Here is a 21,633-nt window from a genome sequence, read left to right as displayed (position 1 = left end):
AAATCCCTCGGAGCAGGCATCAGGGGCTGCGAAAGCACCTTACTGAGTGCCGGCAAACTGGCGACTAGCTTGACAGAAGCATCATCGGCAGTTTTGGACCTGTGCAGTCTCTTGTCTTTATCCTTAAATTTTTTCTTAAGATTGGTAGTCGGATGGCTTACCAAAGCCATTTTGGAATACGGAGATCAAGAATGAAAGTATTTAGCTACAATAAGGGCCCGACGACGAATAGTTCGGACGCTGAACAAAGCACAAAACAGACAGCGAAGTACGTTGTGGTCTGGGCCTAAACAGGTGACACAGTAAGAATGGAAATCTCGGTGTGGTATTTGCTTTCCACAGGCGAAACAATTGTTAGCTTTTTCTGACATCGGTTAGAGCAAGAAAAAAGGATCCCCAATGGGGTACTTAGCTTTAGAAGACTTCAAGAAGATGATTAAATTTCAGAAACGAAAACTCAGGTAGCTGCCGACCGACACTCAGGCGACCTGCTTCTGCTTCAGACTCCTTGGCAAGAAAGACTGATGTAATGGCGTCGGCTGCCTGTTTTTATACCTCTGATGACCTGACGTCAGTACTGAAGCAACAGCAACCAGTACAGAAATACTAAGCCTCTGGTATTCAGGCCGACTGAAGGCTACCCCTGGCAGGATAACCCTAGTGTGATGACTGCAACAGTGAAACATGAAGAACATCTGTCATGGCAAGAACAATTCTGGAGAAAAAGCATGAAGTAGTGTGCATCAGGAGACTGAGTGGGAGCCGTATGGCAACGTTCGAACACCAGAACATCAGTCCTGAATGTTTCTGCAGCTACAGCTCTATGAAGGAGGTTATCCATCACTAGTAAGATTGACCATGCTTAGCAATGTGAAAGGGAGCAGTGTACAAGGGTCATAAGAGGCTGCTATAGATTACTATGGGAATGGATGACAAGGGATACCGAAGTGAAACTCTTACTGTACAGGGCATCCAGTAAGGCCACATCTGGAGCATGACATCCAGTTCTAGTAAACACAAGCAGAAAAAAAACAAGGCTGGCAAGAAGTGCACAAAGGGATACTGCCAAAATGTTAAGAGGGATAGAAGTGGTGATTTATGGAAAAAAAAAAAACTCAAAGTTTGATGTACTTGTATAAAATTTCATCACAGTTGTAGTTCATAATGTGACCACTGTCAAACTTAATTTCCCCTGCCAAATTAACAACAAAACATCTAACAGATCCATCTATTCAAGGACAAAGGCACTGTGACAGACAAGAAGCCAAATATTATAACTCATGGGTCTACTTTGTTTCACTGAAAACACCACTTCATTGAAACTCATTTCACTGAAAATCAGTTGCCTGAGCACAATTCACAAAGCTCACTTCACTGAAAACTCATTTGATTGAAACTCATTTTGTTGAAAGGTATATGCCCTGTTCACCACTGTAGTGCGATCCTGGAGTTAGTATATATAGTAAGGGGGTGTGGGGGGCTTAGGCTCCCAACCTATTTTAAACGGAGAAAACCATAGACATGGATACTTACAAGCTGAAATGAATAACTCTTTCCAGAAGATAATATATACCCAAAATAGGTGGGGGGGGCTACACCCCCCCCCACACACACACACCCTTACTATATATATACTAACTCCAGGATCGCACTACAGTGGAGAACACGGCATATACCTTTCAACTAAATTAATTTCAGTCAAATTAGTTTTCAGTGAATTGTGGTCAGGCAACTGATTTTCAGTGAAATGACTTTACAATGAAATGAGTTTCAGTGAAGTGTGTTTTCGGTGAAATGAAGTAGACCCTAACTCACACATATAACTTGGACATCAAACACCTTAAAAGATTATGGGATGTTTCTTTAGATTTATCTACATCAAGGCCTTCAGATGTCATGATTACATTACTCATCGGCTTTGTACAAAGTTATAGTTTGTTAATATTCGTATAGGCCCCTTATTGTAAGGCAAACATTTAAATGCTGGAAAATATGCAGACACTAATATATTAGAGATAATAAGCTCTCAGAAAATACAAATCAGCCAAGTCACAAGACCACTTATACTATGCCAGCACCCATCCATATGCAGTACTCTCGTTCTCAAGAAGGGCAAAGCAGTTCACTCCTGGAGTAAACTTATGGGTACAGTGGTTTCTTGGACAGGAGTGATAGGTGCTGATCAAGAAAATAAGGGTAAAACTTGCTCACAAGAATGTATCCAGGGAACCAACGATCGAAAAAGCAGCTCCCCTGAATGAAACACCACGATCCACAGTATCCAAATCCTTTATTGAGCGAAGTATATAGGCAATAGGTTAAGCGCTTTCATCTACTCAACGTAGATTTCTTCAGAACAACTTACATACTCAATACTACACTTTAAATACTTTCTAAAAGCCCGCCAAAAAAACTAATTATCTAATCACCTAACCAATCAAGCATTCATTAAAAATTAAAAGCACAAACAACAATCTCATTTTTATCATATAAACTGATGAATAATTATATAATTAAATAAAATTCATAATATAATACTAAAACCTTCATAAATTTGAATGTGATAAAAATCCTTACTAATAAATATAATATATTCCTATATATTAAATTGAGAAAACAAAAAGGAATGCTCAGCAGTAGTTACAGTCACAAAGCCTTAACGCAAATTTATTATAAACCAAATTAAATAGCGTTTTCGCTACTAAAACCAATGTAGCTTCTTCAGAGGCTATAAAACACAGTAAAAAAGGCGCCAACCACAATTTATACTGTGGCCGGCCTCATTCAATTCAGCTGTAATGCATGAAATACATCACTTCCTTATAGGACCAAACATAATATGTTTAAAACCATACAAAGTGAATTTAGAATTTAAAAATTGAAAATTAAAATACTAATAATAAATATACTTGTATATACAGGTACATACAGTATATACAAAATACCTACTGACTCTGAATCTTGTTAACTTACTAACTCAAAATACAAGTAAAAGTATAAAAGGATATAGACAACCTCAGGTTTAGTTCATCCATTTACCGTAAGGACACGTACATAAATTCTTTTTTGCACTACACAAGCGCCCACCCATACAAGTTGAAAAAAGCCGTCATTAAAGGGCAATTGGTTAGGGCTGGGCGTATGTGTAGTGAATTTGAAGAATTTGAAAAAGAATGTACTGTCCTTGCGGAATTTTTCTTGAACAGAGGTTATCCATCAGCAGTCATAGATGAATTAACCTTTGAAGTGACCAATAAAAGAAAGACTGGGATCATCATTCCCTTAATAGCTGATAGAAATACTACAAACTTGGGGGGTCAACCCCAAGTTAATGGCATTATAGATATAAGACTTTTTTCTGATTCGATTGATGAACAACCTAGAATAGACTACACTTTGTCTTTCTCAACAGTATTTAACTTGAATTCAAAAGAAATAACAGAGATTATTGATAAGAATTGGTATTTTATTACTACCAATTCATTTTTGGTTGAGAAACTAGGCCCAAAACCAAAGGTCACTTTTAGGAGAGGTAACAATTTAAAGGAACTATTACAATCAACTCCTTCTGTTCAGGTTACACATAGAACAAAAGGGTGTTTTACCTGTGGATCATGTAATTGGTGTCATACCCTGCGGACAGGGAATTCATTTAGCATAGGCAGTAGTAAAAAATTCTTGATTAATTATAGAATTACTTGTGACACCAAATCTATTGTATATGTTGCTCTCTGCGTATGTTGTCCGGCATTTTATGTCGGTAAAACTGACAGGAAACTCAGAGAGCGCATATACCAGCACACATATGCTATTAGGAATAACAATACAGAAAATGCACTTGCAAAGCATGTTGCATCAAACCCTGGGCATAATTTTGTTTTCATGGGTATAGACTGCAAGCAAAAATCAGTGAGGGGAGGACCTACTTCTCTTTTATTAGAGATTTTGGAATTGCAATGGCAATTAAAACTGGATGCCTTCAATCTGCCAGGGTTAAACGAGAGCTGCAATATAGCCCCTGTGCTAAAATATAGGTCTTTTCTACGCTGAGTATTTATCTATGTGGTGACTTCCATTGTTGGTATCAAGTTAGTTGATTTTATTTTATGTAGTTTTAGAATGTACATAAAAACATAAAAATATAATAACATAAAAATATATATATACATAAAATACACAATTTTAAAAAAACAGCATTTATTTATTTTTTTATATATATCTATGTACAGTTTTGTATTTTGAGTTAGTAAGTTAACAAGATTCAGAGTCAGTAGGTATTTTGTATATACTGTATGTACCTGTATATACAAGTACATTTATTATTATTATTTTAATTTTCATTTTTTAATTCTAAATTCACTTTGTATGGTTTTAAACATATTATGTTTGGTCCTATAAGGAAGTGATGTATTTCATGCATTACAGCTGAATTGAATGAGGCCGGCCACAGTATAAATTGTGGTTGGCGCCTTTTTTACTGTGTTTTATAGCCTCTGAAGAAGCTACATTGGTTTTAGTAGCGAAAACGCTATTTAATTTGGTTTATAATAAATTTGCGTTAAGGCTTTGTGACTGTAACTACTGCTGAGCATTCTTTTTGTTTTCTCAAGTGTGTTTTTACGTTTCTGCTAGTTCCTATATATTAAATTGATAAAATGTATACATAAAGGACTAACGAACAACATAAATTCATTCATATACCATAGTTTAATTTCTTAATAAAGGTTTTGTGGGAATATACTCATTGATGCCTGGTGGACTGGCTGCATTCAGTCTAATCTGACATTGAATCTCTTTCTCCCCTAGGATAGATTTCATATCACACCCCCTAGGGTTGTTCCTAACCACTTCTAGAATGGCAAATTTGAATGAGTTACAGCCCTCACTCTCTACCAGGTGCCTATATAATGCATTATTCTTGTCCTTCTTCTTAATGCAGTATGTATGGTCATATATTCTATTGCATAACCGTCTGTCAGTTTTCCCAACATAAAAACTAGGACAAGACATACATTTTCCCAGATATACTATATGTTGGGTCTGACAGTTTCCTTTTTTGAAAAATATTTTACTTTTGATGTTATTGTCCAGATGCAGACTGTCAGTCTGTAAAATAAATGAGCATTGATTACAGTGTCCACATGGCTTGGTCCCTGTCACACTTTTATTCCCATCATTATAACGATTATTAGTTTTAACCTCGATCATTCTCTTTAAATTCTCTTTAAATTCATCCCTGTTTTGTAGACGAAGGTAGGTTTATCTACTATTTTACCACTAATCCCTTCGTCAGTATCGAGTATGTAAGTTGTTCTGAAGAAATCTACGTTCAGTAGATGAAAGTGCTTAACCTATTGCCTATGTACTTCGCTCAATAAAGGATTTGGATACTGTGGATCATGGTGTTTCATTCAGGGGAGCTGCTTTTTCGATCGCTGGTTGTTTTATTGCTGGACTCCCTGGATACATTCTTGTGAGCTAGTTGTTTTACCATGGATTCCATTGGGGATATCTCTCCCAATTTTTCGCCAGTAAGAAGGGATGAAGTTGACAAAATACACTCTGAATTTGTAATTTTGAAATGGGAAATCACCCGATTATTGGAACTTATGACGCCGCCTACAACTAAGTGTAATACAGCATCAGATAACGTTGTGCCAGAGGGGATTACATCACCGCGCTCTGATACCAGAAGTAGAAGCTCCGAAGACATACCTAATGGACAGAGAGCTCCAGAGAGTAAGCCTACGCAGATAAACGCCGCCTCTTATGGGAACTTCACCTCCAGCCAAAAGATGGGACAGTTCAACTTGTCTACTATGTCTGGCGATGTTTCGGAGGACGTTTATCTTTTTTCTGGAGGTAAACCTAAGTGCATACAACCCTCTAGGACATATTCCACAGCAGTTGGTTCAAAATCAGTGGTACAAAAAGATACGAGACAGCAAGGTAGACGTCAGTTATCGGATACAGACAATGGTATGTCTAATTATAATGTTTTCAACTTGGACAATTTTTTAAAAATTCCTTATGAATTCTGTACTGACGACTACAATAAGGAACATTTCTAAGTTAATAATACTAACAGCACATTAAAGGACATGGTTTATAACTTTGGAAAAAAACTTAATAACATTAAAGCCATACAGATGGACAATATGTATCTTAGAAAATGCATAGATTGCGGTATCATACCCATGGGGTTACGTTTTTTCAAACAACCCATGGGTGTGGAACTTAATGAGGCCAGTATATGTAACAAAATGTTTGATGGTTTTGGCATACAGTTTATGGAATTTATTATATCTTGTAACGACAGCAAGTTAAGTTTGTTATTGAAGGAGGTGGAAGAACTTAATACGTCTATAACAAGTGACTTGTTGTATCCACAGTGGGAAAAGTTACATGTTAAACAGTTTCACTATGCTGAAACCAATTGTAAAAAGATGTTAGATAGAAAATGTAAAAAGTTTTTTAGAGATACTAAACAATATCAGAATGCAACTGCGTACAAATGGAACAAAAAGGGATATGCAAGAACTGAATACAGTAGCAATGCTAGGGGTGGGGAGGCAGACAATCATGAACAACATAGAGTGGATTTTTATAATACTGATTTTTTGGAGCAGGAACAGTATGGGAGGGGGAACTGCCCACGGGAAACTTGGTACCAGGGACAGAGGGAATGGAACAATTGGAAGTCAGACAGAAAACAATGCTGGAAAATATGCAGACACTAATATATTGGAGATAATAAGCTCTCAGAAAATACAAATCAGCCAAGTCACAAGACCATGCCAGCACCCATCCGTATGCAGTACTCTCATTCTCAAGAAGGGCAAAGCAGTTCACTCCTGGAGTAAACTTATGGGTACAGTGGTTTCTTGGACAGGAGTGATAGGTGCTGATCAAGAAAATAAGGGTAAAACTTGCTCACAAGAATGTATCCAGGGAATCCAGCAATAAAACAACCAATGATCGAAAAAGCAGCTCCCCTGAATGAAACACCACGATCCACAGTATCCAAATCCTTTATTGAGCGAAGTACACAGGCAATAGGTTAAGCGCGTTCATCTACTCAACGTAGATTTCTTCAGAACAACTTACATACTCAATACTACACTTTAAATACTTTCTAAAAGCCCGCCAAAAAAACTAATTATCTAATCACCTAACCAATCAAGCATTCATTAAAATTTAAAAGCGCAAAACAACAATCTCATTTTTATCCTATAAACTGATGAATAATTATATAATTAAATAAAATTCATAATATAATACTAAAACCTTCATAAATTTGAATGTGATAAAAATCCTTACTAATAAATATAATATAATTTCTTAATAAAGGTTTGGTGGGAATATACTCATTGATGCCTGGTGGACTGGCTGCATTCAGTCTAATCTGCCATTGAATCTCTTTCTCCCCTAGGATAGATTTGATATCACACCCCCTAGGGTTGTTCCTAACCACTTCTAGAATGGCAAATTTGAATGAGTTACAGCCCTCACTCTCTACCAGGTGCCTATATAATGCATTATTCTTGTCCTTCTTCTTAATGCAGTATGTATGGTCATATATTCTATTGCGTAACCATCTGTCAGTTTTCCCAACATAAAAACTAGGACAAGACATACATTTTCCCAGATATACTATATGTTGGGTCTGACAGTTTCCTTTTTTGAAAAATATTTTACTTTTGATGTTATTGTCCAGATGCAGACTGTCAGTCTGTAAAACAAATGATCACTGATTACAGTGTCCACATGGCTTGGTCCCTGTCACACTTTTATTCCCATCATTATAACGATTATTAGTTTTAACCTCGATCATTCTCTTTAAATTCTCTTTAAATTCATCCCGGTTTTGTAGACGAAGGTAGGTTTATCTACTATTTTACCACTAATCCCTTCGTCAGTATTGAGTATGTAAGTTGTTCTGAAGAAATCTACGTTCAGTAGATGAAAGCGCTTAACCTATTGCCTATGTACTTCGCTCAATAAAGGATTTGGATACTGTGGATCATGGTGTTTCATTCAGGGGAGCTGCTTTTTCGATCGTTGGTTGTTTTATTGCTGGACTCCCTGGATACATTATTGTGAGCTAGTTGTTTTACCATGGATTCCATTGGGGATATCTCTCCCAATTTTTCGCCAGTAAGAAGGGATGAAGTTGACACAATACACTCTGAATTTGTAATTTTGAAAGGGGAAATCACCCGATTATTGGAACTTATGACGCCGCCTACAACTAAGTGTAATACAGCATCAGATAACGTTGTGCCAGAGGGGATTACATCACCGCTCTGATACCAGAAGTAGAAGCTCAAGACATACCTAATGGACAGAGAGCTCCAGAGGTAAGCCTACGCAGATAAACGCCGTCTCTTATGGGAACTTCACCTCCAGCCAAAAGATGGGACAGTTCAACTTGTCTACTATGTCTGGCGATGTTTCGGAGGACGTTTATCTTTTTTCTGGAGCTAAACCTAAGCGCATACAACCCTCTAGGACATATTCCACAGCAGTTGGTTCAAAATCAGTGGTACAAAAAGATACGAGACAGCAAGGTAGACGTCAGTTATCGGATACAGACAATGGTATGTCTAATTATGTTTTCAACTTGGACAATTTTTTAAAAATGCCTTATGAATTCCGTACTGACGACTACAATAAGGAACATTTCCAAGTTAATAATACTAACAGCACATTAAAGGACATGGTTTATAACTTTGGAAAAAAACTTAACATTAAAGCCATACAGATGGACAATATGTATCTTAGAAAATGCATAGATTGTGGTATCATTCCCATGGGGTTACGTTTTTTCAAACAACCCATGGGTGTGGAACTTAATGAGGCCAATACACGTATATGTAACAAAATGTTTGATGGTTTTGGCATACAGTTTATGGAATTTATTATATCTTGTAACGACAGCAAGTTAAGTTTGTTAATGAAGGAGGTGGAAGAACTTAATACGTCTATAACAAGTGACTTGTATCCACAGTGGGAAAAGTTACATGTTAAACAGTTCCACTATGCTGAAACCAATTGTAAAAAGATGTTAGATAGAAAATGTAAAAAGTTTTTTTAGAGATACTAAACAATATCAGAATGCAACTGCGTACAAATGGAACAAAAAGGGATATGTAAGAACTGAATACAGTAGCAATGGTAGGGGTGGGGAGGCAGACAATCATGAACAACATAGAGTGGATTTTTATAATACTGATTTTTTGGAGCAGGAACAGTATGGGAGGGGGAACTGCCCACGGGAAACTTGGTACCAGGGACAGAGGGAATGGAACAATTGGAAGCCGTACAGAAAACAATGACCAGTACTGGAATTATGGTCACTGATTGGGTCGTGTATAGTGTAGGGAATTTCAAAATTTACAACTATACAAAACATCCAGATAGATATTGAAATGTTTTCTACTTTTTCTAAAGGTATGAAATATATACCCATGAGAAAGTTTGACATAGTGGATACACTGGTTGAGTTTAAAAAATATATGAGGAAGCTCAATCTGGGTATATTTTTTCGGGAGTCTAACCCTGGAACCACGAATATGAGTGGTCTGAGGAGGAAAAGTACACCCCCCCCCCCATGTACAATACTCTTATCAATTTTGAAAAAGTAGTCAGTAAGAAAATTTATGAATTATATAAACATGTACAGAAAGATAGATGTAGAAGTAAATGGAGTTCTACCGACGAGGCTATCTTAACTACACTTTGTGATATTTACAATATCAGAATCATGACACCTGACAAAGGGGGAGGTGTAGTCTTGTTTGATATGGACACTTGTATACAAAGAATATTTGACATTTTGAATACATCAGACCAATATGAGGTTTCCTCGCTAAATCAGATCAATATAGCCCGTAGAAGGATTGACTTGTATCTGGAAGAATTTTTATTGGATGAACGTATTACTCAGGATTTATACAACTTTTTAAAGGTTGAATACCCCACTTTAGCTACTATCACGGGGATACCCAAAGTACACAAAAACATTCATGACCCCCCATTTAGACCTATTATTTCTGGAAGTCGTAGCAAAACTTTCCCTTTTGGCAAGGTAGTTGATCAATGGTTAAAACATATTTATCCGAAGATATCACATTTAATCAAAGATTCTTGGGAAGTTCAAACATGAATTATGGAATATGGATTTACTTTTTGTTACAATCGATACAAAAGATTTATTTTCATGTATACCTAGGACGGAAGGTATGAATAGGTTTATTAACAGTCTGAACAAGCATAGTGGACTAGATTGGGATAAGATAGACCTCCTATCTGAATTTATGAACCTGGTTCTTGACAACAATTATATTTTTTTTTGAAGGAGAGTACTACAAATATCAGGGGTTGCTATGGGGGCAGCATGTGGTTCTCTTAGACTGGGAGGAGGAATACATCCTATATACACCATGGATGGAGCAAATGGCTTGTTATGTTAGGTATTTGGATGATTCATTTATTTTATGGACAGGAAAGGAGAAGAATCTGATATCAATTACTTAGATACATACATTGTTAGTGATGGAACTACTTCCTATTTACAATTTACACATAATACTAGTAAGATAGGTATCAATCACTTAGATACATACATTGTTAGTGATGGAACTACTTCCTATTTACAATTTACACATAATACTAGTAAGATAGGTATTAATTACTTAGATACATACATTGTTAGTGATGGAACTACTTCCTATTTACAATTTACACATAATACTAGTAAGACAGGTATCAATTACTTAGATACATACATTGTTAGTGATGGAACTACTTCCTATTTACAATTTACACATAATACTAGTAAGACAGGTATTAATTACTTAGATACATACATTGTTAGTGATGGAACTACTTCCTATTTACAATTTACACATAATACTAGTAAGATAGGTATCCATTACTTAGATACATACATTGTTAGTGATGGAACTACTTCCTATTTACAATTTACACATAATACTAGTAAGATAGGTATCAATTACTTAGATACATACATTGTTAGTGATGGAACTACTTCCTATTTACAATTTACACATAATACTAGTAAGATAGGTATCAATTACTTAGATACATACATTGTTAGTGATGGAACTACTTCCTATTTACAATTTACACATAATACTAGTAAGATAGGTATCAATTACTTAGATACATACATTGTTAGTGATGGAACTACTTCCTATTTACAATTTACACATAATACTAGTAAGATAGGTATCCATTACTTAGATACATACATTGTTAGTGATGGAACTACTTCCTATTTACAATTTACACATAATACTAGTAAGACAGGTATCAATTACTTAGATACATACATTGTTAGTGATGGAACTACTTCCTATTTACAATTTACACAATACTAGTAAGATAGGTATCCATTACTTAGATACATACATTGTTAGTGATGGAACTACTTCCTATTTACAATTTACACATAATACTAGTAAGATAGGTATCCATTACTTAGATACATACATTGTTAGTGATGGAACTACTTCCTATTTACAATTTACACATAATACTAGTAAGATAGGTATCAATTACTTAGATACATACATTGTTAGTGATGGAACTACTTCCTACTTACAATTTACACATAATACTAGTAAGACAGGTATCAATCACTTAGATACCTACATTGTTAGTGATGGAACTACTTCCTATTTACAATTTACCCATAATACTAGTAAGATAGGTATCAATCACTTTACATACAATGTTAGTGATGGAACTACTTTCTATTTACACATAATACTAGTAAGATGGGTATCGGTTATTTAGATACATACATTGTTAGTGATGGAACTACTTCCTATTTACAATTTACACATAATACTAGTAAGATAGGTATTAATTACTTAGATACATACATTGTTAGTGATGGAACTACTTCCTATTTACAATTTACACATAATACTAGTAAGATAGGTATTAATTACTTAGATACATACATTGTTAGTGATGGAACTACTTCCTATTTACAATTTACACAATACTAGTAAGATAGGTATCCATTACTTAGATACATACATTGTTAGTGAAGGAACTACTTCCTACTTACAATTTACACATAATACTAGTAAGACAGGTATTAATTACTTAGATACATACATTGTTAGTGATGGAACTACTTCCTATTTACAATTTACACACAATACTAGTAAGATAGGTATCAATTACTTAGATACATACATTGTTAGTGATGGAACTACTTCCTATTTACAATTTACACATAATACTAGTAAGATAGGTATCAATCACTTAGATACATACATTGTTAGTGATGGAACTACTTCCTATTTACAATTTACACATAATACTAGTAAGATAGGTATCAATTACTTAGATACATACATTGTTAGTGATGGAACTACTTTCTATTTACAATTTACACATAATACTAGTAAGATAGGTATCCATTACTTAGATACATACATTGTTAGTGATGGAACTACTTCCTATTTACAATTTACACATAATACTAGTAAGATAGGTATCCATTACTTAGATACATACATTGTTAGTGATGGAACTATTTCCTATTTACAATTTACACATAATACTAGTAAGATAGGTATCAATCACTTAGATACATACATTGTTAGTGATGGAACTACTTCCTATTTACAATTTACACATAATACTAGTAAGATAGGTATCCATTACTTAGATACATACATGGTTAGTGATGGAACTACTTCCTATTTACAATTTACACATAATACTAGTAAGATAGGTATTAATTACTTAGATACATACATTGTTAGTGATGGAACTACGTTCCAGTCTAAGATATACAGGAAAGACACTTTCTGTAATGCCTATCTGGAATATTCAAGTAATCATCCATATAAGCAGAAAAAAAGTATACTGAAAGGGCAATGTATTAGGGCAGCTAGAATGACTTCCAGAAAGGATGACATGATTGAAGAAATGAAATTTATTGGCCAATTGTTTAGTCAAAGGGGCTATCCATCATCAGTGGTTAAGGATGTCACAGAATATGTGACTAATGAATGGGGAAATAAATATCCACCCTTATTGGGGAGGGAAATTACACCACACAATCAGGTTAACAAAAAACTAACAGGAGATAATTATCATAGGGCCTGTATACTACAGTATGGACAACATGTGGGAGAAATCAGGAATATTCTGGAGAATAAATGGAATATACTAACTTGTGACGAAGGGATTAGTGGTAAAATAGGAGATAAACCTACCTTCGTCTCCAAACAGGGATGAATTTAAAGAGAATGATCGAGGTTAAAACTAATAATCGTTATAACGATGGGAATAAAAGTGTGACAGGGACCAAGCAAGCCATGTGGACACTGTAATCAATGCTCATTTACTTTACAGACTGACAGTCTGCATTCTGGACAATAACATCAAAAGTAAAATATTTTTCAAAAAAAGAAACTGTCAGACCCAACATATAGTATATCTGGGAAAATGTATGTCTTGTCCTAGTTTTTATGTTGGGAAAACTGACAGACGGTTACGCAATAGAATATATGACCATACATACTGCATTAAGAAGAAGGACAAGAATAATGCATTATATAGGCACCTGGTAGAGAGTGAGGGCTGTAACTCATTCAAATTTGCCATTCTAGAAGTGGTTAGGAACAACCCTAGGGGGTGTGATATCAAATCTATCCTAGGGGAGAAAGAGATTCAATGGCAGATTAGACTGAATGCAGCCAGTCCACCAGGCATCAATGAGTATGAGTATATTCCCACGAAACCTTTATTAAGAAATTAAACTATGGTATATGAATGAATTTATGTTGTTCGTTAGTCCTTTATGTATACATTTTATCAATTTAATATATAGGAATATATTATATTTATTAGTAAGGATTTTTATCACATTCAAATTTATGAAGGTTTTAGTATTATATTAATGAATTTTATTTAATTATATAATTATTCATCAGTTTATGAGATAAAAATGAGATTGCTGTTTTGTGCCTTTAAATTTTAATGAATGCTTGATTGGTTAGGTGATTAGATAATTAGTTTTTTGGCGGGCTTTTAGAAAGTATTTAAAGTGTAGTATTGAGTATGCAAGTTGTTCTGAAGAAATCTACGTTGAGTAGATTAAAGTGCTTAACCTATTGCCTATGTACTTTGCTCAATAAAGGGTAAAACTTGGCTAGACTTGTAAGGGCGCTAGGATCATTAGCCTAGTAACCTCCTATGACCCTATGATCCAGTAATCCAAGATTAATCTGAAGGATGCCTAATGTCTCTCTGTTTAATTTGCAAAGGAAATGTCTTCCAGAGGTGGCATAAGCAATAAGTAATACATTTGTCTGTCCAGTGCGTTAAAGCCTTGGGCTTGTCTGGAATAAAAAACATGTATATCAGTATAAACTGATTTTTTTTTAATTTTATTAGAGAAAAGTTAGAGGAAAGGTCTGTCTGAAGGGGATTTTTTTTTTCCTGTGAAGTTATCATGAGAACATGATGGATAACTTTGGGAAATGGGGATACTTTGCCATGCTTGAGGGTTGACTTCATGACCTTGTCACTCTTCCCAGTAAAAGTAAATCATTCTTCAGTTTTATTTCTGCTGAAATGCTTACTTTAAACATTGCGTATTTACATGCCAAGGCAATATCGCCTGCCTCGTCACCATTACCACCAGAAGACTGGATGACATTCAGGGACAAGAATGATCCTTGAGGCAATTACAAAAACAGCAAAGAAAAAAAGTTCATTCTCAGTGAGGTGGTCGCATAATTACATAAACGCACAGAACAATAGTAGTAAAATAATGTGGACCTGTCAAGGCAAAAATCACAACATATTAACACTTACTTATCAAAGTCAGCAAAGAGGTTGACCCGAAATGTGTGCTGCTTGTCCAGCTTGTACCCATCAGCACCTTTAACGGCATCCATTGCTTGTGTAGGTGTGGCATACTCCAAAAAAATGTACCTGTAAAAGGAAATGATCCAATGAACTTAAGCAACGCTGATAGATTTTCTAAAATTAACATGCAGAGTGCTTACCACAAAAAAATGAAATTAGCAACTATTTGAAATAGTTCTTGTAAAAGAAATGTTATAATAAAAATCCAGCAGTATAAAACCTTTTTATTCAGAAATAAAAAATCCAGTGAGTTATTAATGCTTAAAGGATCATAGGAGGTTACTAAGCTATTGGCCCTGACGTCCTTATAAGCCTAGCCAAGAGTTTAGCCCATGTTTACTCAAATCAGCACCCAATGCCCCTGTCCGAGCAGGGACATGGGTGGAATCGCAGGGGTATACTTTCTGTTTCCCATCCAGTTATCCAGGTTGTGCTTAAAAATGGATAAAGAGATACCCTACTTGATGAGTGAGTCTATTCCATAGATGAGGGACTCTCTGGGACATAAACCTGTCCCACCAAGTCTTGTTGATGTCACAGACCAGGTTGAGGGTGCCTAAGCGGGTTATTCGAGTGGAGCTTGACTTGCGGATATGTAGCAGTCCCATCAAGGTGAGGTCCATGATCATCTTGTATGCCAGATAGAGGTCACCTCTGAGGAGTCTGCAGGAAACCGAGTACAGGGATGGGGCTTTTAGTCTATCTGTGTATGGTAGATGTTTGAGGCTCTGAATTCTCCTGGTGAGGAACCTCTGTGGTCTCTCCAGCTGCTGCATGTGCTTTGCGAGGTACATGCCAAAAGGGGCATTGTACTCAATAATAGGCCTTACAAGGGAAGAATACAGGGATGTTACGACCTCCTTGCCCCTGAATGAGACACCCTTACTTATGAGGTGGGCCATGTAGAAGGGTTTCCATACAACGGAAGCAACATGGTGGTCAAAAGTCAGGGTTCTATCAACCTGGGTCCCCAAATTCCTCACGTCCGATTCAGTGCTTAGGACGTTATTAATGTGATAATTTGTGGGGACATCACTCTCCCCAAAGGGGATGATGATGCACTTTTTGGTATTCAGCTTGAGGCCATGTTTCTGGTACCAGTCATTTGTCTGAGTGAGGCCCTCTTGGAGGATGTCCACATCAGTAGGGGGATTGATGACAGCACCCAGCTTGCAGTCATCTGCAAACTTGGTTAGCCATAGCCCACTGGTTATGGCCTGCACCTCAGAAAAGTATATCCTAAATAACAGAGGCCCCAAGACCAAACCCTGGGGTATGCCGCTTATTACATGTCTACTGCTTGAGGTGGCTTCCCTTACCTTTGGCTACATTAGTTCCATCAGTGAGCCAGTTTGCTACTCATCTGGTAACATATGGATTGATGCCTAGTTGAAAGGGTTTATCTATTATGCCCGAATGGGGAACAGTGTCAAAGGCTTTGGCCAGGTCAAAGTAGGCAGTGTGCACCATCTTCCCCTCGTCCATGGCTTTGGTCACTGATTCAAAGAAGTCGACCAAATTTAGCAGACATTACCTCCCCTTGACAAAGCCAAACTGTGTGGGATCAAGTGTTTGGAGGTTGCCAATGTCCTTGTTAATGAGGTCCATGACCTTGCAGATTAGGCTAGTTAGGCTGATGGGTCTATAATTTCCTGGATCAGTGGACACTCCACCTTTGTGTAAATGGATGACAGTGGCTGTCCTCCACTCAGCTGGGACAAAGCCAGTACTCAGGCTTTGGATTAATAGGGTGGCTAATGGTGCTGCAAGTTCCTGCCTGAGTTCACATAAGATGCAGCCTGGGATGTTATCGGGTGCCATGGAGGCTGTATTTTTTGCCTTTGAGACAGCAGTGATGACCTGTCCCCTACAGAAGGGGGCATGTACTGGGGATGTCCTGATTTACTGATGGGGGACCAGACGGGTAAAGTTTCCGCTGAATCTGTCAGCCAGCAAGTTCGCTAAATCTTACGGCATTTGTATTTGTGGTGTCCTTGACCACCAGTTCTGAACAGATCTGGGTGCTTCCTTTGAGGTTGTGAATATATGTGAAGAAGGCCTTATGATTGTGTCTAGTAGATGTGGCCAATTTGGACTCAAAGTTTGCTTTGGAGAATTTCACTATTGCTCTTATTTACTTGTTCAGGCTAAGGAGACATTGCTTCCAGTTGGGCACCTGCTCCTTCTTGGTCTTGGAGAGCAATTTTTCCTTTTGTTATACAGTTTATTTATTGGAAATGTCCTCCAGAAAGTTTTACTCTTCCATGCGGAGGATGATTTAGTCATGTTGGGTATTCCTGACTCCATGCATCTACATAAATGCTCATATAGTGCTTTGCTGTAGTTTTGGATATTGGTGCCAGTTCCTACAGAGGGGGAGGGGGGCCTTGAAGCTGTTTATACCATCCCTCAGGAGGCTGTAATCAGCTTTGGAGAAGTTTTTATGTCTGATCCTAGCTAGAGGGGGGTTGGGGGAGATGGTGACTTCGAAAGTGACCGCTTTGTGGTTAGATCTTACCAGGGAGGATGACACTATAGAGATGCTGCAGTGGTTACTCATGTTGGTTAACACCAAGTCCAAGACATTACCACCCCTTGTGTGGGTATCGACTAGCTGTTCCAAGGCAATTGCATTGACAAAATCAAGGAATCTCTGAGCATTTGTGTTCTGGCATGAGTAGTTCTTCCAGTCTATGTTTGGGAAGTTAAAGTCACCAAGGATCAGGGTAAAGGGTTAAATCTTGACAGATCTGAACAGGACCAAATAGGCAGATTGGGCATCTTGAATCAGATTTGGGGGCCGGTAGCTATCTATGATTTGAATAGGGGTCTTGTCAATGGTTAACTGCACCTGGAGTGTCTCCTGTGTGTCATACTGTTTGACCAGCCTGGAAGTGTGTACGTCTTTAATGTATATTGGAACTCCACCTCCTTTGGCTTTACTGCCCACAGTTTGGGGTCTGAATGTATGACAGAATGAGTAACCAGGTAAGGCTGGGGTGCTCTCCGCAGCTTTGAACCAAGTTTCTGTGACTGTACAGATGTCAGCATTTTCCAGGGTTAGGAATGCTTGCAAGGAGTGCAGTTTCATGTTAGACTCCTAGTGTTTAGCAACATGACCTTTAATTTGTGTTTTGTTGAAATTTTTATGTTGGTAGTTTTAATCTCACTTTTCCTAAAAAAGGCACCATCCCTCAGGAGGCTGTAATCAAGAGCAAGAGCCTTTGCCAGAAGCCTGAAGCCCAGGTAAGACAGATGCAGGCCATCTCTGATAAAGCATCATGGTCTGTCGATCACATCTTCCCAGGTTGTCAGGTACTAGATCCTCCTGGAATGATACCAGAAACTAAGCCAATTGTTAAAGTCAACTATTTTCTGTTTGCATTGAGGCATTATTCTGGGTGACGGCAGAATGCTGCTTAAGGCTAGGGACATACCTGCCTGGGACACAATCAGCGAGCTCAATCATGTCTCTCTTCATATAGTCCAGAGAGGTACATCTCAAGTCATTCACGCCAACATGATCCTGCAGCATAGGACACTAGTAATTGCTCAGTTTTTCTTAGCGCTTTAGCCCTGCTCAAGCAGAATCTTAGCTGTCTTGTGTACGTCCAAGGAATACAGAATTCTCTCCCCTTTGTTCTGCGGATTTGGATAAAAAGTTAGCAGATGAATTGTTTGGTTAAGAGCCACACTGGAAACTACCTTAGGCATAAAAGTAGGATTTGTCCTCAGAGACGCTCTGTCTGGGTAAAATATGATAAAAGGCTCTGCAGCCATGAGGGCCTGTAGCTCTGAAACTCTCCTTGCTAAAGTAATTGCTAGTAGCAGAGCTGTCTTCCATGATAAGAACTTTATATCAGCGGTAGCAGCTGGTTCAAATGGAGGCAGGGTGAGCTTCTCAGCGGTAGCAGCTGGTTCAAATGGAGGCAGGGTGAGGTTTTCCAACACATAATTGAGGTCCCATGCAAGTAATGGTGATCTTCTAGGAGGCCTTAAATTTTTGGCTCCTCTAAGATACTGCTTTAGTAACGGATGAGAAAAGATTGGTGGCTCAGTATTGTAATGAGCCGAAATGGGAGAGGCATGGATTTTGATTGATGAAAAGATAGGCCTTTGTCAAGCATCTCAGTTAAGTATTGTAATATCTGAGGAATATGTGGTTCTGCTGTATCAGTTCCTTGTGCTCGATTCCAAGCACAGAATCTCTTCCATTTGTCAGCATAAGATTTTCTAGTACTAGGCCTTCTGGCTTCCAAAATGACATCCATCACAGCTTTACTGAGTGGTGTCGTTTGTATGATTACATGATTAGCCATGCTGCCAGGTTCAGGGTCTGTAGTTGATTGTGCAGGATCTGATTGTTTTGCTGGGACAGTAGTTGTGGTTTTTAATGCAAGGTCCAAGCTGGGTATTGAGACAAGTTCCTTAGGATTGGGTACCAGTACTGGCGGGGCCAGTCCGGGGCAATTAATATCATCTTTGGCTTCTCTTGCCTGACTTTTAGGAGGACCTTGGGTAGAAGAGGCAGAGGAGATAATGCGTAAACTGATAGGGCGTCCACTTTCCATGCTTGTCTGTAATAAGTCCTTGTGCAGAATCTTTTCAGTTGATAATTTTGAGGAGAGGCAAATAGGTCTATGTATGGGCTCCCCCATTTCTCTGCTATCATGCTGAAGACTTGTGGATTTAGTTTCCACTCATGAGGATCCATAAGGTTTCTGCTTAAATTGTCTGCCAGTTTTCCTGGCAGGAATTGAGCTTGTAAATTTATTTGGTAGGTCAAAGCGGTGTCCCACAGTGCCATGGCTAATCTGCAAAGGGGGTACCTTGCTCGTTTATAACCACATGACTGTGGTGTTGTCCGTCTTTATCAGTAGTTGTCCAAGTCCTTGAAAGCTGTTAGGGCATTTTGAACAGCTAGCATCTCTTTCTGGTTGATATGTAGATGCATTTGATTTGGTGCCCATATGCCCTGAATGCATCTTCCTTCCACGTGGGCCCCCCAGGCATAATCTGATGAGTCTGTTGTTAAGGTTTGGCTGGCAGGGGGTAGAGTGAAGGGCCGTCCCATGTTTTGGTGACAGGCCTTTGCCCACCATTGAAACTCCTGTTGCAGGCAGGGGATGAGAGGAATCATTGTTTCCAGACTGTCTGAATGTTGACTCCATAAACTTTTTAGGTACCACTGAAGTTTCCTCATATGCAGTCATATATGGAATTAGTAGGATGCAGGATGCCATGAAGCCCAGAGCCTGCAGAATTTGTCTTGCAGAAGACTGGGTTTTTGCTGCCATCAGTCTGAAGTAAGTAGTCAGTTGACTTTGTTGGTCTGGCGTGAGGCAAGCCATCTGGGCAGTTGTATGCAAGCTTGCACCCAGGAATGTTATCTTTTGAGAGGGTACCAGTTGTGATTTCTTTTCGTTTATTGTGTACCCTAGGCATGCTAGAAGCCTTTTCACAAATGCCAGGTGTCGTAGAAGAGTGTCCTTGTTCTCTGCTTGAATGAGACAGTCGTCCAAGTAAGGATATATCTGAATAATTCTTTGTCTGCAAAATGCAATTACTGGTGCCAGGCACTTTGTAAAGACTCTGGGCACAGTAGATAAGTCGCAGTGCAGAGAATTGGTAATGCATTAAGCCAGCCTTGAATGTGAGGTATCTGCTGCACGACTGTCTTATTGGGACATGCAGGTATGCCTCTTAGGTCTAAAGTCACCAGCCAAGCATTCTTGCCCAGCATGGGCAGAAGCTGTTGCAAAGTGAGCATTTTGAATTTTGGAATGTCCAGGTATGTGTTCAAAATCGATAAATCCAGTATTGGCCACCAGGCCTTGTCCTTTCTGGGTACCAAGAACAGTCTTGAGTAAAAACCTTGTCCTTTCTCCTGTTCTGGTACTGTCTGAATGACCCCCATATCCATGAGGGACGTAACCTGTTTCTGTGCCTCTGCCCATTAGTTTTTTGGTAGGTCTGGCCAACCATTTGTCATTGGCAGAGTGTGGAAATGGAATCTGTATTCCTGCGATACGATGTTTAGTACCCACTTGTCCTGGGTTATTAACTGCCAATTTTGAGCAAAAAGTGCTAATTTTCCCCCTATGGGTGCTGCCAAAAGATATGTGCTTGGTGTAGGTAGAGGGAAGTCATTGGGATTGCTTTCTGTAGGTTTGCGCTTAATCTCCTCCAGATTTGGAGGTGGATGCGCCCCACTGCTTTGACCTGTATGAGTCTTGAGCCTGGAACCCTTAGGGCGTCTGGATTTGCCCTTTTGATCTCTGTCTGACAGAGGAAAGGACTCATTTTTTCTATGCCAGTGTCTACTCAATCTAGGTGGCTGCACTTGTAAGAAATCTTTAACAGTTTGCATAGACTTAGCTTTGTCTTCCATTTTCTTTAAAACCTCTTCTGCCTTAATACCAAACAGAGAATCATGCTGTAAAGGTGCAGCTAGCAATTTAGCTTTAACATGATCAGGCAAATTTTGTTCCTTTAACCAGGCATGCTTCCTGATCACAGATCCAGTAACTGCGGCCCTGCAGGAGGCCTCTAAAGAACCAAAACCACATTGCAAAGTATGCTTTCCAACTTGTTCAGCTGCATGCAATAATTCCTGGAATTCCTTATTTTCTGCACATTCTGAAATCAACATCATTTTCTGTTTCAGCAATCCCATAACACATTGTTGGTACTTAAGCATATAAAATT

The 21,633-nt window shown here is 38.1% G+C and overlaps 1 protein-coding gene across 1 annotated transcript in view; it reads right to left on the bottom strand.

The window, feature by feature from the left end:
* EIF3B (eukaryotic translation initiation factor 3 subunit B) overlaps positions 1 to 21,633 on the bottom strand; it is a gene marked incomplete in the record, with an annotated part of 704,366 nt that overhangs the window by 595,875 nt on the left and 86,858 nt on the right. The window contains 1 exon segment of the mRNA XM_044089128.1: positions 14,872 to 14,991. Within this exon segment, the coding sequence (XP_043945063.1) occupies positions 14,872 to 14,991 (120 nt within the window).

This window comes from Protopterus annectens, chromosome 12.part0 (assembly GCF_019279795.1).
Source record: "Protopterus annectens isolate FY-2018-M chromosome 12.part0, PAN1.0, whole genome shotgun sequence".
Lineage (NCBI taxonomy): Eukaryota > Metazoa > Chordata > Ceratodontiformes > Protopteridae > Protopterus > Protopterus annectens.
This window is presented reverse-complemented; position numbering and strand designations above follow the sequence as displayed.